This window comes from Ctenopharyngodon idella, chromosome 22 (assembly GCF_019924925.1).
Source record: "Ctenopharyngodon idella isolate HZGC_01 chromosome 22, HZGC01, whole genome shotgun sequence".
NCBI lineage: Eukaryota > Metazoa > Chordata > Actinopteri > Cypriniformes > Xenocyprididae > Ctenopharyngodon > Ctenopharyngodon idella.
This window is the reverse complement of record NC_067241.1, coordinates 7,634,173-7,650,966: the sequence shown is the minus strand read 5'-3', so window position 1 is coordinate 7,650,966 and position 16,794 is coordinate 7,634,173. Positions and strand designations below refer to the sequence as shown.

The 16,794-nt window shown below is 36.8% G+C and overlaps 1 protein-coding gene across 3 annotated transcripts; it reads left to right on the top strand.

Moving 5' to 3' along the window:
• Window positions 1–1,449: 1,449 nt before the first annotated feature.
• On the top strand, window positions 1,450–9,152 carry si:ch211-112c15.8 (tumor necrosis factor receptor superfamily member 1A). Of its 3 annotated transcripts, none has more exons than XM_051879849.1 (10): window positions 1,450–1,534; window positions 2,850–2,928; window positions 3,046–3,153; window positions 3,257–3,379; window positions 3,481–3,589; window positions 5,528–5,580; window positions 5,702–5,860; window positions 6,090–6,127; window positions 6,267–6,396; window positions 8,135–9,152. In XM_051879849.1, the coding sequence occupies exons 1-10, from the start codon at window positions 1,496–1,498 to the stop codon at window positions 8,452–8,454; spliced, it is 1,158 nt and encodes a 385-aa protein (XP_051735809.1). In that variant the 5' UTR covers window positions 1,450–1,495; the 3' UTR covers window positions 8,455–9,152. The 3 variants fall into 3 exon arrangements, with proteins under 3 accessions (XP_051735809.1, XP_051735807.1, XP_051735810.1); XM_051879847.1 differs by having other exon boundaries at window positions 6,087–6,127; XM_051879850.1 differs by having other exon boundaries at window positions 1,450–1,636; window positions 6,087–6,127.
• The last annotated feature ends 7,642 nt before the right edge of the window (window positions 9,153–16,794 follow it).

Sequence of the window (16,794 nt, the reverse complement as noted above, 5' to 3'; positions counted from 1 at the left end):
ACACCAGGAGCATTTTAGGAGCAAAGCGACAGGATTCGCGAGACCACGTGATATGCCTGTCCTACGTTGTTTTTCTTGATTTCTTTGGTGTTCTAAAATGGGTAAGTTAAATGTTTGTTTTGTCCAGTTTAATTCTGTTTATTGTTGTGTTTTTGCTATCCCACATGAGTCTGCACTGTGTTTATTTTGAAATTGACAGGTTTTTGATCTTTTATTTTATATAAAATAAAATGGCGCCTATCTTTAGCGAAGCAGCATCTTTAGCGCGGCTCCGGTAGCCGCGTCGCAGCCGTAACGAGCCGCAGACGCGTGCAGTATAAACAAGGCTTTACGTGTTTAGCCTGTTATCCACCTTATTTGTCAACGTGGAATTAAGGTATTTTTGTGAATGTGCAAGACTTCCAATTCATTAGCTACTATAGGGAAATATTGAGAAGAACATCGAAGTGCAGTAAATTATAAAAATAAGGTGGATAACGCAGGCATGCGCGTTTGGCGCGAGTGCTCTGTATAAGAATGCGCAGGCGCGTAATCGTTCTTTACAAAGTGACATCGGCAACTACTTGTCTGGCATGTGTAATACAGCGTTTTTAGTCATTTTCGCTGATCCGTGTGAATGGGGATAGTTTTGATAACGTTGTCATATGTACAAAGCAAAAACCTTTCCGTTATTAGTACATCGTTGTCGTGTATACTCTTAGAGAGATGGCAGGATTTTCTGCAAGTTTCTTCTTTACACCCAGCAGGTGGCGACAAGTGAACTCTTTGTGGGTGAGTCATTGAATCATACAGTCAACAGATTCGTATCAAATATATTTTATATATATATATATATATATATATATATATATATATATATATATATACACACACACGTTTAAATGATATCACATGAAGCACATTTTAGGCCTAAAGCAGATACCAAACTACAGAGAGCTAGACCAAGAAGCAATTAGCCCACAACATGCTAACATGGCCTTAAGTGGTCATAAAGACACAAGAGTACTAATCTGTCTTCTTTGCTTGGCTACAGTAGAGAATTTAACCCTATTGAGAGTACCACCTAACCAAACTAGCATAGTTTTACTTTATCAAATCGAAGTTATATTCAAAGTTGAGACCCCACCATTCAAACTATAAAAACTTTACTGAGGAAAAATTAAAATTTTCATCCACTGGATGTCACTGTTTCAAAATGTTGGATTTGGTTCCTCATAATGTCATAAATTTTTTTGTTACGTTATGGAATGTGTATTACCTTACGATAAAATTAATGAATGCATAAGGATAAGTTTATTAAACAAATGACAGACCAAACGATCTGATATTCAGCCGTACCACGCTGAAGTTATTGGTCTGACGTGTTTTCCTGTTTCTCATTTGTCACACTCTGTTACATCTTGTACATAAAGCTTTCTGGGTTGGTTACTCACTTTCCTGTCTGCACAGATACTCTGTCAGTGTGAGGCAGAAGGTGGATGCCACAAATGCTGACATGAAGCAGAGTTGGAATATTTCATGTTTTCATCAATTTGTAAGTCTATGAATTCAAATCGTACTGTTACTCGTCATTCATGACTCTTTAGCTGAAACTGAACGTCTCATCATGACTGTGTCCACACTGTGTTTTGATTTGGTAAGTCCTCAATTCTTACCAGAAAATCTGTTATTGATTTTCCTCAGACATGTATAATTGCTACAGTTCCTTATTATAAATGTTTGTAAATCATGCTCTCAGTTTCAACTGTTATTTTTTTCAATTTCTAATTAGTTTGTTGAGAAATAACTTCTCAGTAACCACCATCCTGTTACAATAACCAGTCCTAATTTGGCTACATATTATTGCGACTTGTTTGGTTAACCTCAATGAAAATAACAGATGTGTAATTTAACAATGCAGATTTATATGTACATTTTCATATAATTTGTAATAAATAATTTAAGTGTGATAAAGACAACACTTTACATATACATTGAAGTATCAACATTGTTTCTCCTGAAATAAAAGACAGCTGTTGATTTGCACTAAGAGCTGAGCTACAGAGCTGTCATATTAATGTGAGTGGCATACTCAGATTATTCAAAGAATTTGATGAGAAATATTTGATATCTGACTTGCTTCGGTATTTTAGCAAATTTGAGAACAGTTTGAGACATTGTTGAGATTGCATGTCATTTTCGGTAATTACATCAATTTCATTCAGCTTTGGACATAAACACATCCTCAAAAATTTCAAGCTAGCAGGAAGAATACAGAAAGAACCCTTTGAAGTTAGCCAAAAGTAGACTTTAAAATACTTTTAATCTTTTATATATATATATATATATATTTTTTTTTAATCTTGATTCTAATGATCTAATAAATCTTATTTCTTTTTTTAATAGTTCCTTCTACCCTACCCTTTTTGAATTCATGCTGTTTTGCATTGAGGCCTTAAACCCTCAGGCTTAAAGACCCACATATGATAAAAATTTTAAAAAAAATCGCTTGTCATTATCTTATATTATTAAATAATAGACCTTTACCAAATGTAATTTGTGTTATTTATTAAATATATTATTATATAATATATATTTTTCTCACATTCCACAAAGTGTAACAGATATCTACCGCTACTTAGTCATGATCATTTATATTTTGCAAAGGGAGTCCCTTGCAAGGGAACACAAAATTTGGGGGTCTTTGCCATCAAAACATTTGAAACTCTCTGATTTAATAAACCACTATTCAGATAATATCTGGATTGTTAAATATGGTGGTTTTTCATATGTTCAGAAGCCACTGACAGATTGTTAAACCTCATGTGTTTTTTTTTTAACTTGATTGCAGTTAATTGTCTTTATTTCAGGTATTTATACTATTTATAGCCTCCCAATACCAATGCCAAAACACAAGAGCACCCATGAAAGATGGAAGATGTTCAGCAGGTAAGCAGAAATGCCTCCCACTGGTTTAAATAAAAGTAATAGTAAAACCACAGTGAAACACACAAAAGATGGACCTCTACCTCTCTGAAATAAGTATTTTATCTTATTATTTTGCAGGATATTACAAAAAAGGACATGAGTGTGTGATGTGTAAGAGTGGTTTTTACACGAACACTTCAAATACATTGGCATTTTGTATTCCATGTAATAATTGTGATGAAATGGGTGAGTAAAATATCAGAATACACTAGATATTTGTCATTTATATAATTGTACCAGGATGATCTTTATATCTGAATGTAAGACTCTGACAGTCATGGTTTTACAGCTCATGAAGTAGAGAGTACCACCTGCAAATCAACACAGAACCGAGTCTGCGATTGTAAACCTGGGTTTTACAAAAGGGATAGTTTCTGTGTACCCTGTCACGATTGCCCAAACTGCGCAAAATGTAAGTACCACTAAAGGACACAGATGCTTTAACAATTGCTGAACATTTGTGGCCAGGAAAATTGTGACTGAATATTGTTTTTCCTTTTATCTGTCACTCAGGTTTGAACTGTAAAGAGAAATGTAACCGACAAACAACTATTACAACCACAGCAGTAGTTTGTGGGATGGGCTATTTTCAGGATGGTGGAAAATGCCAAAGCTGTGTAAAGTATGTGGTAGAATTTTTTTTTCTGTACTTCCTTTGAATCTTGATTAATATTTGGTAAATTACTACTTATTTGTGGAGAATAAGGATATTTTGAAAGTTTTGGTTTGATTATTCTAGGCTTTAGCATGTAGGTCAATGGGTTGTGGTTTTCCTGTGCATAAGGTTTAGCAACAGCATCAGAATTTCCTGCATTTGTGATCGTTTACTAGAGGTGTGGAGCAGATCCATCTGTTTCTGTAACAGTCTCAAAATTATTTGTAAGCTATCTGTATTTGAATAATTCCGGACGTGGGCGGGGCTTTAACCATAAGTTAGTAAAATTATATGAGTAGACCGTTTTAAAGGATTAGTTCACTTTTAAATGAAAATTACCCCAAGCTTTACTCACCCTCAAACCATCCTAGGTGTATATGACTTTCTTCTTTCTGATGAACACAATCGGAGATATATTAATAAATATCCTGATGCATTCGAGCTTTATAATGGCAGTGAGCGGGATCAACAATGCTATCACAACTAATTTGTACGAATTCGTATGACCTCACTCGTACAATTCATACGATTTGTCTAAACCCCAGTGACGGGTAGGTTTAGGGGCAGGGTTAGGGGTAGGTCATTCTTACTCATAAAATACATACAATTTAGCAAAGAACATACGAATTCATTCGAGTGAGGTCGTACAAATTTGCCACCTTGTAAAATATGTACGAATTGCCGTGAGATCGGGTTGGGATCAACGAGTATGAAGCTGAAGAAAGTGCTTCCATCCACATCCATCCATCATAAACATACTCCACATGGCTGCAGAAGGTTAATAAAGGCCTTCTGAAGTGAAGCGCTGCGTTTGTGTAATAAAAAATATCCATATTTAACAAGTTATGAAGTAAAATATCTAGCTTCCACCAGACCGCCTTCCATATTCAACTTACGAAGAAAGTGTAAACTGGCGTCACGTCAGTTAAGCTTTTTCCGTGAGTTGAATAGGACAGGCGTAGGACGTAGCGTAAGCTTTTTGAACTGCGAGAGTTTTACACTTTCTTCGTAAGCTGAATACAGAAGGCAGTACTTTATTAACCCCCACCCCCGAGCCGTGTGGAGTATGTTCATGTTAGATGGATGTGGATGGAGGCTCTTTCTTCAGCTCATACTCATTGGGCTTGGATGCATCAGGATATTTATCAATATATATCCAATTGTGTTCATCAGAAAGAAGAAAGTCATATACACCTAGGATGGCTTTAGGGTTGAGTAAAGATTGGGGAAATTTTCAATTGAAAGTGAACTTGCGCTGTTCTCATTTCATTCATTAGTTTAAACTCATTCATGTATCATCGTATAAGGTCTGAAACATTTAAATATACATATCAAATAATAGAAAATGTGGATGATAAAGACTAGTATTTTAGTTGATATCGCTTTTGTCAAATTCTTGATTTCTGAGAGTCGCACAAAGACTGCAACGTGGCTATAATTTGCTAAGGCAAGCTGTTCATTTCATTCATAAAGTAACTCATTCACTTCACACATTCATTATTGTGAATTTAGAGGTTTATGTATAATATCATGCTATGCTATCCCCTGGCTCAACTGTTATTCAGCAAACACGAGGAGTGACTGTGTCTGCCAAATATTTATTTGGTAGAATTTGTTATTTGTTTTGAAGCCATTATCCGTGTCTTTCTGAATAAGGTATATTGAGCTCCAGGCACATCTCTATTGTTTACCCATGATATTAGCAATAAAACACTATTTCAGTTTCTACCACACCAAAGAATAGAATAAATTGTTATATAGGCTAAGCTTGTGAAAATGTTTATGTGGTAAATATGTTGGTTATTTTATAGTTACATTTTGCAGACATTTGTCATAAAAGTATTTTAAGGCATAGTAAATGTTAAATTGTTTATAAAGGTTATTGCTTAATGTAATTTGTTTCAGGTTTAGCTGCAAGAGTGACTCCTGTAAATCTTTTTGTACCACGGTTGAAACAGGTAGCCTATATCACAACATCCTAACATGCATACTTTACCATACCATACAAGTAAGAAATACTAATCTTTGTGTGTGTGTGTGTGTGTGTGTGTGTGTTTATATAAACTGTCCTTATCTTAGACTTTCCTCACCCGCTGTTGCCGGTGTATCTCACCATCGTGGCCTTATTGGGTGGTCTTCTCTGCCTTTTTCTCATCTGGTTCTGTAAACGGAGATGGTTTTGCTGCCAATCCAAAAATTTGCATGTTGGCAAACATCCAAACATTCACATTCAACCAGGTTCATATACACTCACATGTACTCGATTTGGATTAAATGAAGCTTGTTATGCCTTTAATGGGGCCTTCACTCAGAGAGAAGCAGTTTAATGTTAGTTTTGTTTCTGTTAATTTTGTGGTTTGATAGAGAGTTAATTCTTAAAATAGGAAATGCACATTGATTTAAAAGAATTGTATGTTGTCATATTCCAGATAATATATACAGTGAAATTGTCTTTTTTTTTTAGCAGATCAACCTAATGACGTAACCAACATTCCCATAGCAACGGTTTGTATTTTTTATTTAACATTTTTCTATTATGCACAATGAAAGTACAAGGTAGAAATGTTGAGGATTATTTTTTCCATGATCTCTGACATGTTAAGTGACAAGCGTCACATTGATAATCATTTGTTTGTCTTTAAAGGAAAGAAACGCCTCAGTCTGCAATGAAACCAGTATCAAAACTTTACCAGTGACCAATTACCCACACAGCGTCTTCAGTGGAGACTTACAGAGCATCATGGCTCCCCTGATAGCAAATGGAAACCCAAAATGTAATTATATAAAAAACTAAGATATTGCAAAACTTAATAAATTGTAGCTTAGATGTACTCTGTTTTAAATCAGTTTGAATCTTGTGATTGCTTTTCTGACCATTTCAAGTCTTTCAGTCTTATCCATTTGTCAATCATGTAGGCGTATGAGAAATTGTATGCTACGCCTGAAAGCTAGGTGATCACAATCAAAGTCAAATAACTTCTGAGAACTGTCTAATCAGATAGTAATTTCTAATAACTCACACTTTCAGTTGCTTCTTTGTCAGTGTGGTAGAAGCCTCATGAACTTCATGTTGAAAAGGGCATTCAAAATTGCTGATTAAATACAGCAGATAATTTTTTTTAGAGTAGGTGCGAATAAAAAGAAAGGAGGGATTTTTGTTTTAGTTCTTACTAAATAGCCGTAATATTTTTTACCTTTTATTTTTACTAGGCACATAAGAAAACCCTGAATGATACAACTGCATATTAAAATTGCAGTTAAAAGTTCTTATTACATTGCTCTCAGAAATACGTGATTCTGATTGGTATATTCGGGCATTCAGCAGTCTGATATTTGCTAAAACACTGTATATCCCAGGAGAAACACCTGTGAAAAATCAATATGGAAAATTCCTTCATATTAACACAGTACATTGGACTCTATTTTTATGGACTTTTTTGGATTGTACTGACAGTGACCTGCAGAGGAATTCAGCATAATACCGTAATATTGTTGAAATGTTCGTCTTGTTGCTAGATTGATTGTTACATTGTAATGAACTGTTTGTTTCTTAGCAGAAACATTTAGCAGAAGAACATTGTTTTGGTTGTGTTTTGGCTCTGTGTGATTGTGTGGATGAATATGGTTCTAGAGAATATCTAGAGAAAGAGATTATCCTACTACTCATAAAACATTCACTACTAGGCTTACAAGATATAACCGATGGAAAGGATCTCAGGCTGAGCTGATGACATTACTGTAGCTATACCCATTAACCAAAATAAATTCCAGCACAATGCTACAACAACCCATAATGAAATGACCCTTCACAATAGATAATGCTTCACAATGAACTCAGTTAGAGAGCCACATATGAAAATGTATCTGTTCAATACCTTTTATTCACCTGTTGAGTAATAAAAATGCCATCGCCATTACAACATTTCAAATTCCTCAGTTCTTGCCATCTCCGAAAACCCAAGCCAATATTAATTCTTGTTTTATTACTCTGTCGCGTTCTCTTTTTACCAGCAGACTTTCCTCTATTCTGCATTTTTTTTAAAAAAAAACAACGGGTAACTTCCCTAAGGTTAGAGATTAGTCAACCTTCTTGCTCATTGTGACAACTAACCTATGCCACTCGCACAACATACACGCTTCAAAGTAGCCGGAGCAAGTTTACTCTATTTACGGATATGAGACACGCACAGGCAAGTAACGCATGTATGCAATTTCCTGCGCAAACATTCCAGCCTGGTCTAAAATATAAACATTTAATAATAGACTTACCATTGTGAATCAGGGTAAGAAAAACACGTTTTTGGAAAAAGGATTGATAATGTATTGACTCATTATTTACATTTTTTTCATCTTGAACAAAAAAAAAAAAGTTACATAGTGTACCAACTCAAACATCAAAAGCAATCAACAGGAGATTTAACCTGACAGCTTGGGGTTTCTTGACCTTTTACACTCAAAACCATTTTACTTTGTTTAATCTGTATTTAAAGGCCGTATCTATATTTTCTCCAGTAATGCAGGTGTTGCAGAAGGAGTCCTGGCCAGCACCAGTGCTCTACACCATCATAAGAGAGATTCCCGTGACACGCTGGAAGGAATTTCTGCGACTGCTTTCTGTGTCAGATGATCAGATGGAACGAATCGAACTGGAGGCAGGCCCATCCTATCTAGAAAAACAGTACCTGATGCTACGTCTTTGGAGCCAGAGCAGTGGCGCGAAGCTGGAGAATATCTACTCAACATTACACTACATGAACCTATCAGGTTGCGCCCAGGAACTGCAAGAGAAGCTAGAACAACTGCAGGCATGCATGCAATCTGCCTCATCTTGACGCCATCTCCTCATGTGTGAGGGCTGCAGTTGAATTTTGCAATCATTTACAGGGAACTCTGCACAGCAGATGTTCTGTCTTCTGTACTTTTAACAGGAAACGCTCAGTCATGGATAAAAATATTCATGTTCATGAATTGTTTTATTTAAGCATAATGTAAAAATAAATGCAAATTATTAAGCACATAAGTGGCTTTGTAATAAGTGATTATAATCTTTGGTCACATGAATCTGCCTTGTGTCACTATACTGTACAAATGTGAATATTTAAAGAGTAATTGACCAATTCTAAGTTTGAACTTAAAAATAATTTTTGATGTATGTTTGAGGTGTCTTAACTGAAAGCAATTTGCACTGACATATCTTAAAATATGTCAGAGCATTGTTTTGTCTCAAGATCCACACAACCACACCAGTAATTTTTTTAAGGCTCGTTTATAAAAGCTACTTAAATGTCCTAATTTAACTTAGGCCTAGTCCTGGCTTAGTCTAAGCCCTGTCTGTGAAAGCAATCCTTTATCATCCACTATCAGCTTAAGAAGGTACTGTACTGGTTTTCAGGATGAATAGGTAGGTGCTTAAATGTTAAAGGTTATTATAAGCTCTCAGTCATATTGTACTTGGGCTAGTATTACTTGACTCACTTTGTCACACCACTGTATATTTGTTACTTTTCTTAATAAAAACATAACTGATGAATGTGTGGAATATGTATGGCTCAGATCTTGACAGCAATGTGTAGTTATAAATTAAAAGTGTGACAGTGAAAGTGTCCTTGCTGTGCAGAAAGAGAAAAGTACTGACATTAAGTTTAGTGAATGTCAGCAAACAATTGCTGTGGCCTCTGAACTAGGAAATTCCCCTCATATGAAGGTTCATCTATACTGTTTAAACCACAAGTGAAGATCAAAAGGATTTTTACTTTTTTTTTTATTTCGTTTTTCCAGGCTTGTATACTACCATAACCTAGTTGTTGTCAGTTCGAAGAAACGTATGCTCTTTGGGAAATGTGAAATGTCCCCCCTCAAACCCATAACTTTAGTTATTTCAAATGACATTATATTTATTAATTATTGTGATTATTAAATAAATGTGAAACTTGGTAAAAAAAAAAAAAAATTGTTTTACTTGCTAGTATTAAGTGTACTGTATGAATTGCCTTGTTAAATGTAATATTTTTTCCAAATATTAAACCAAACAGTAATAAATACTTTTTACTAAAAAAAAAACAACATATTACATTACAGTATTTGAATGTAAAATTAAATGTTTTGTTTTTAATGTTCTGTTAAAATTAAAAACATTTTAGTGTTAAGAAGGTTCTGAGTAAACATTTCAGCAGTAACGTCACAGAGTGAATGCAGTCAAACTTATTCGAACCAGTAAGTCATTTTTGAGCAATTCAATAAAAGAATGACAGTCGTTTTGTTTGTGACTCAGACTACACTTTTTCCGTGCATTGCGGGAGGTCAGGAAAACATTAGAACTAGTGTAAATAAATTGTATTTTCCATTATTTTGCGTTACACGGCCCTGTTAGCCTTTTAATAGGCCTATGAAAATAATTTTTCTACAGTACGTCATAACCAGACATAACCAGACAGCGCCTGTCAGAATAAGTTGTTTACTTAGCTAGATAGTTGAGTTTTGATGAGTGGATGATCAAAATATTATAGGCTATATTGATTATCAGAGATAACATAGATTTACTTAGTTTACATTGTTAGAGTTAAAATTCTTCAGACAAAGGTAGGCTTATTATACTTACCTAGCTATCAACTGTAGCTTAAAGGGTTATTCTGTCATATACTCACCCTCATGAACACACCAGGCCGACGCCGACGAACTAATGGCCACGAAAGTAGACTATGGGGTTGGCTCACGTCGGCAGCGTCTTGGTCCAAAGTTGTCCTGACACATCAAACCGACGGCCAAGTAGCACGGCCGTTCTGCGCCTGCGTAAGATGAAAATCCTTTCCGTATCAGCAGGTGGCAGTAGCTGAACAGCCAATCAGAATGATCAGATGGCCCGACGAGCTCCTACGCCGATTCAACATGTCGAAATGGCCGGAAAAAAGCCGACGAGGACCAACTTCAGCCGACGGCGCGGAACACACTGAGAAAACTTAGTCGGCCGACGAATAAAAACTGCCCGGCCGATCGTCGGCTTAGCGTGTTCCTGTCTTAATCTTCGGAAGACCATATAAACACTGATCAGCGAAGTGAGCGAACATAAAGAGAGGCTGTTTCTCAGTATGCGTTCTTAAGCGATATTGCGTCCTTGTGTTCTTGCTCGTCAGGGATGGGCAACTGGCGGCCCGCAATGTCTTTAAATACGGCCCGCTGGACATTTGAAAAGCAAGTAATGTAAAGATTGCGTTCAGATTATAATGTTACGGATGTTATGGATGAATGGTAAGGAACGGTTCCAGTTGTATTTCCAATTGAGCCCGGTACGGCACTACTCGATTACTCCACCCGGAATTAGCCAACTGTGCCGAAACGTTCTGCTAGCAATAGAAATATAGAAATAACTGACCATCCTACATAACGCGGTCACTATTTACATCGCGTATCGTATGTAAACTCTTGCGTTACTAAGGAAACGACTGAAGAGCTCCGTTATCAGCCCCACAGTGGAAAACGAAATCATATCCTTACCAGCCGACTTGGATCAGTATGGAACGGTAAAGCAAAGAGAACGGTTTGGCCCGACGGTGGAAAAGTGGCTAACGAGAAGTATGAAAGATACACATGTGACGCAAATACGTGACGGCTTGTGAAAGTAAACATTTGTCCGTTTGTTTTGCATAATTTTAATAAAGTGATAACCTGAAGAAAGCCTGCAGTATTTTTATTGGCATATAAAAAATAATCTTAACATTGACAAAGCATATAACACAAAGGCTACTCATTTTCATAAATACACGTGGTAAAATAAACAGATATTTAAAATTATATGAAAACTGTCTATAATATTATGATAAAAGTCTTTTAATAGGTTATTACATTTGTTTGTGATGTTATATTGCATTTATTGTGCATTAGCCTCTTGTAAGATGCTGGGATGGTCAGTTGAGCAACAAGATCGCAGCACATCTCAATTCTCAAATGATGCGTTCTGTGTCCTCGCGTCCTTCTAAGTTCGTTCTTTCAAGGTCGCCTGGCAAGACCGGACTCCACGAGAACGCAAGTCCGTTCTCTACGTTCTTGGAATTGAGAAACAGCCAGAAGCTCAATGGAAACTGCATGATGTGCAAGAACAAACCTCTTCCGGAAGCTGAAACGTGCTGCGTAACACCTGAGAATGAACCTCATTAGTTCTTCTCGCACACATCAAGCAAACATGCTTGAGCTTCTGTTTACCACAACTGATGTGTGATGTGTGAGTTTATGAATGTTTATATGTGAATAAAAGCCTAAATTCAATCTGTTCATCATATAAAGCGACCGTGTCTCTTCAGAAAATTTGGACTAAACCACTCAATTCATATGGATTAGTTTTACGATCTCTTTATGAACTTTTTGAAGCGTCTATGGAGGGACAGAAAGCTCTCAGATTTCATCAAAAAGATCTTCATTTGTTTTCTGAAGATGAACGTAAGTCTTATGTGTTTGGATGAGTAATTAATGACAGAATTTTTGGGTGAACTAACCCTTTCGTTCCCGCGCTGCCCACTATTTTCTCAACTTATTGCAGGTGTCTCTGTACAACAAATCATTTGTCACTGATAAAGAAAAATAATGGGAGGGGAAAAAGACATCGTTATATTTTGTCCATGGTGTTTCAAAGTTTTATTTTGTCCATAAGTATTATAAAGACAGCTTTACAGAAAATCAGGTCTCACTGATGCTTATGCCCAGTTTACATGTTTTTTTATCCTGTTTGTCTGTATTTCATCAGCACCTCTCTCTCTCTCTCTCTCTCTGCAGCCTGCAGATCCATTCCCTGAATATGACCTACCACAGAGCATTGTTATTATAGTATTGAGATACTATTTTAGTTTTTGTTAATATTTTGAATTAGTTTTTATTTTTATATTTTACTTTTTCATTTGATATATATAAAGTGCTTTAGGCTATTTATCTATACTATTTTTATTACTTTATGTTCTATTTTAAAATTGTTTGATTGTAGGTTACTTTTGTCTAAAACTCTTTAACTGTCGCAAATTCAGTCATAATCAAGTTTCTTTAAAAGTTTGTAAATTTGAAAAACACGTTTGTGGATAATTTCGGTGCATAAACAACATGAATATAAGCAAAATGCAAAGAGGATGTACATAATAACAAGATAGAATGTTTTAATAACGTTTTCTAGAACGTTTGTATAACCAGAACGTTTTAAAAACATTTTTAAACATTCCCTGAGTTTTCGGTAATAACGTTTCTATAACGTAATGGCTAGGAAACTTAAACTTTAAGAAGTGTTCTTAGAACACAACATTGTTAGTTGATCGTTTCCATAGCAACCAGTGAACACATGCAGCTCGAAGCGTGTGTTTGCCTGAAGCCAAAGCTTTTGGAATTTGGATGTAACAAAGTCGCGCAACAGGTGACTGAATAAAGACCCTTAAGACTTCATTACATTTTTGCCCTATACGTTGCTAAGATATAACAAGATAAGTATTTAATGAAGACTGACGCGTTGTGTCACATAGTCGTAAGTAGCCTAATTATTAGTATTCTTACTAGAGAACAGACGAGCACCTGCCCAAAACCTATACATCCCTTAACGTCTTAGATTTTGTGTTTTCTCTATGTTAAAAATTGTATTTATTTATTTATTTATTTATTTATTTGAAGGTTTCGTCTTTCTATCGTCTTTCACTTATGGGGTCGGCATATTGAGTTTCAGCAAGACCTTTTTTTCGGGACCAAGCTTTTCTTTAACCAGACAGTCGCATCTTTTTACAGTTATCTTGAATAAAGTCTACGAAGATTCGTATGTGGTCCATCTAAATAGTGTTTAATATGCGGTACATCTCAGAAAATAATGTCTAACTCGTTTAAGATAAGACAGGAGAAGTCGACCAAAAGTGCGTGGACTGTACCCTCTCTCTCAGACTCTCACAGACACAGAAAGGTGAGTAAACATCATTAAGAGGTGTGTACGATCTCATATATTGTTAGACGATAAAATGCCCTGCTCTTTTAATAAATATTGTAATCTGTTTTACATTGATGTCTGTTAAAGCCATGTTAACATTTATCGCTTAGAACTGATAATCCATCGGTAGGCCATCTGTTTTTTATTTTTTTATTTTTAACAACTATTCATTAGATAGCCTTATTCCAACAGCGACTGTTCAGTTAATAACTAGTACTATCCGAAAAGTGACAAGTAACTAGTAATATTTTTAATAAGATTAGTACTTGAACTTTTAAGTAGCCTGACTAGCCATTATACCATAAGGAAACAAGTTTAAGAAATGTTAAATGGAATAGATACCTAGTTACAAGTTACTACTATCTAATAAATAAGCACTAGTAACACTGGAATAGATACTTGTTACTTGGCTAATTACTACTAGGAAATACACACCTAATGATTAGTTACTGGTACAAATGGACTAGGTAGCCTAGTAAATATTGGAATAAGTACTAGTGTCTATGAATAGTTATTAGTAAAACAAAAAAATATACTCATCACTCTACTTTAAAAATAGCTAACATAAAAAGATGCTAGTTATACCAGCAATAAAACAGCAATATAGTGTCATTTATTTATGCAATTCATATTTATAGTAACTCATTCAATGCGTGATATTAATAAGAGCAAGAGAAAGATGCCTTTTAATAATGTGCTGTCAAATTCTTTTAAAGGTCTTTGAGGACCATCATGGAGGAAATATCCAAATGTAAATAGCATTACAGAGAAGAGAGATGAATGGCATACATAAAGGTGCAGCTGAACTGTGCAGAGAGGGGGACAAAATATTGCTCTCTGGGGACCCTGGCAGAGCTGCGGCTCTGTACACCCATGCTTTTGGAAATCATGCAGGATCCACTGTAGGACACATGCGTGGCCTTGACACAGGTTGTTTGGAGGAGGTGATCTCAACTCTGGAGGCCTGGCTTGATGATGTTTCGCACAACTCAGTTGAGGGTCTGAGCAAAGGTCTTATTGCTGTATTTCTGTCTACATTATGCCCCAATAATATTTCTGCTTCTCTTTATAAAATGGAGTCTGTCCTGCAGGGGACAGGTCATGCCTCGGACGAGATTTTCGCACGATGTTCTGCTCTTCTAGAGAGAAAACAAATGCCCCAACCTGCGGGCCACACACGGTTAGTTCTGGAGTTAACTAGAGCTCTGGCCAGCTTGCTCTCAGACCCTCAAAATCCCAAAGGTCCTCAGCTTTATCTGCAAGCCTTTCATGGAAATAAATCAGAAACTATTAGACTTGTTAAAGAAAGGCAAACTCAACATGTGGAGCTATTAATTAAAGCCTTTTATCAGCAAATGTCTCTGAGATATTCTATTCTTCAGATGAAGAAAGAATCGAGTCCTACACAAGCAAGTGACGACATCGATCCTACTAAAACTGTTGAGTTTTTACTTGCCATTTCACCTAATGACATCCAGGTGAGAGAGCTTCAAGCTGCAGTCTTGTTTTCATCAGGAAAGTTCACAGAAAGTGCAGAAGCTTTGTCGCTGGCTCTTAAACTAGGTGAATCACAGACCGAACATGTAATGGCACCAGAAAAAAGAGCTTGTTTACTGGTGGGCAGAGCAGCTGCTCATTTTTCAGCAGGAGGACGAGCAAAAGAAGTCTGCAAAGACCTGGGTGACGGCTTTGCACTTCATCCGGCAACAGCAAGACAGCAATTCCAGAGCCTTTTCTCAGACAACGGTATAGGGTTGGCTGCTCGCATCCAGCTGCGCCAACAGGCCGAGAAGGGTGTCTTGGAGTTCAGGGAGGCAGTTCTTATGAGGCCTGACCTTCGGTCTTCGAAAGGAGTGGAGTTGTTGGATCCCGTTATTGCTCAGCTGCGAGCTCTCTGCCACTTGGAGTCAGACGGTGGAGGTAGGGAACTGCGGGTGCGTCTGGCAGACTGCCTCCTCTTGCGTGGGGAACATAAAGAAGCCCTTTCCATAAGTAGCCAGCTAGCCGCTGCAGCTCCAGCCCAGCAGAGCTACCAGAACACCGTGCAAGTGCTCAGAGGGTTTTCTCGACTCTTCACTGAGGACCACAAAGGCGCTCTGGAAGATTTCCAAGCGGTTATTGAGCATAGTACTCCTCACCCGCCCAGCTGTGTCCGTGCGCTCTGTGGTAGGGGTGTCCTGCGTATGATGGCTGGCTCACACTACCTTACTGCTCTAGATTATGTTACGGCGAGCCGATTACAGCTGCAGGACACCGCTGTAAGTGTTAGGTGCCTGGTGCCATGGAACTACCGTGGGTTGCTGTGCACTGTGCTGCTGGAACAGGGAAGAGTTATGCTTGAGGGGACTGAAGAACAAAAAGCTGACTCAAATCCTACAGCACAACAAGAGCATGAGGAAGGTCATGCCAACAACAAACAGAGGTACAGTTGCATTTTTCAGATTCTGAATGAAACTTAATTGTCTTGCAATATCTTTCCGTTTGTCTTAAAGTGAATATCCATTTTTCATACTGTAAATTGTAATGTTGTCATGCCTAAATTCATTTGGTTTTGAATTATTAATTTATTTAGACAACATACTGTAGTATAGAATCAGCCATGACATGAAAATAATTATCGGCTTATCAGTGTTGATAAGCACTCCTGGAGGGCCACCTTCCTGCAGAATTTAGCTCCAACCTACCTGACTAGAAATGCTAAATAGATATTTTTAAAGGGGACATATCATGAAAATCGGACTTTTTCCATGTTTAAGTGCTATAATCTGGTCTCGGTGCATCTACCAACCCAGAAAACAGGAAAAAGGACAACCCAGTACCTTTGTTTTGGTAAGCCTTTTTCTGCAAGCATGTGAAAAAACCAGCTGCTCAGATTTCGCTCCCCTAGTGACATAGGAAGGGGATCTTATTATAATATTACTGCCACCCACATAACTGACTGTGTTTATGTGAACTGTGTGTGTTCTTGACAGAACCTTCTGTGTATTTGACTGTTTAAACGCAACAAAAAATGTGAAATAGAAGTTACTCAGAGAAGGTGCTCTTTATTATTATCTCATAATTTGGCAGCAGGTACTTTAAGACCTGACACATGAATACATTGCACTGTTACACATGTATGTGTTTTTTTTCTCAACTGTTTACTTTCACTTATACATAACTGACTGTGTTTATGTATTGTAAATACTCTCCTAGACCGACATTTTGACATTATTTTGTGTGTATTTGACTG

Excerpts from the sequence above, each read along its gene's own strand:
- si:ch211-112c15.8 (XM_051879847.1), top strand. The coding sequence starts at position 1,496 with ATGAAGCAGAGTTGGAATATTTCATGTTTTCATCAATTT. Across the intron at positions 6,128-6,266 it reads CCAACATTCCCATAGCAACG|GAAAGAAACGCCTCAGTCTG; the intron begins GTTTGTATTTTT and ends TTGTCTTTAAAG. Across the intron at positions 6,397-8,134 it reads AGCAAATGGAAACCCAAAAT|TAATGCAGGTGTTGCAGAAG; the intron begins GTAATTATATAA and ends TATTTTCTCCAG.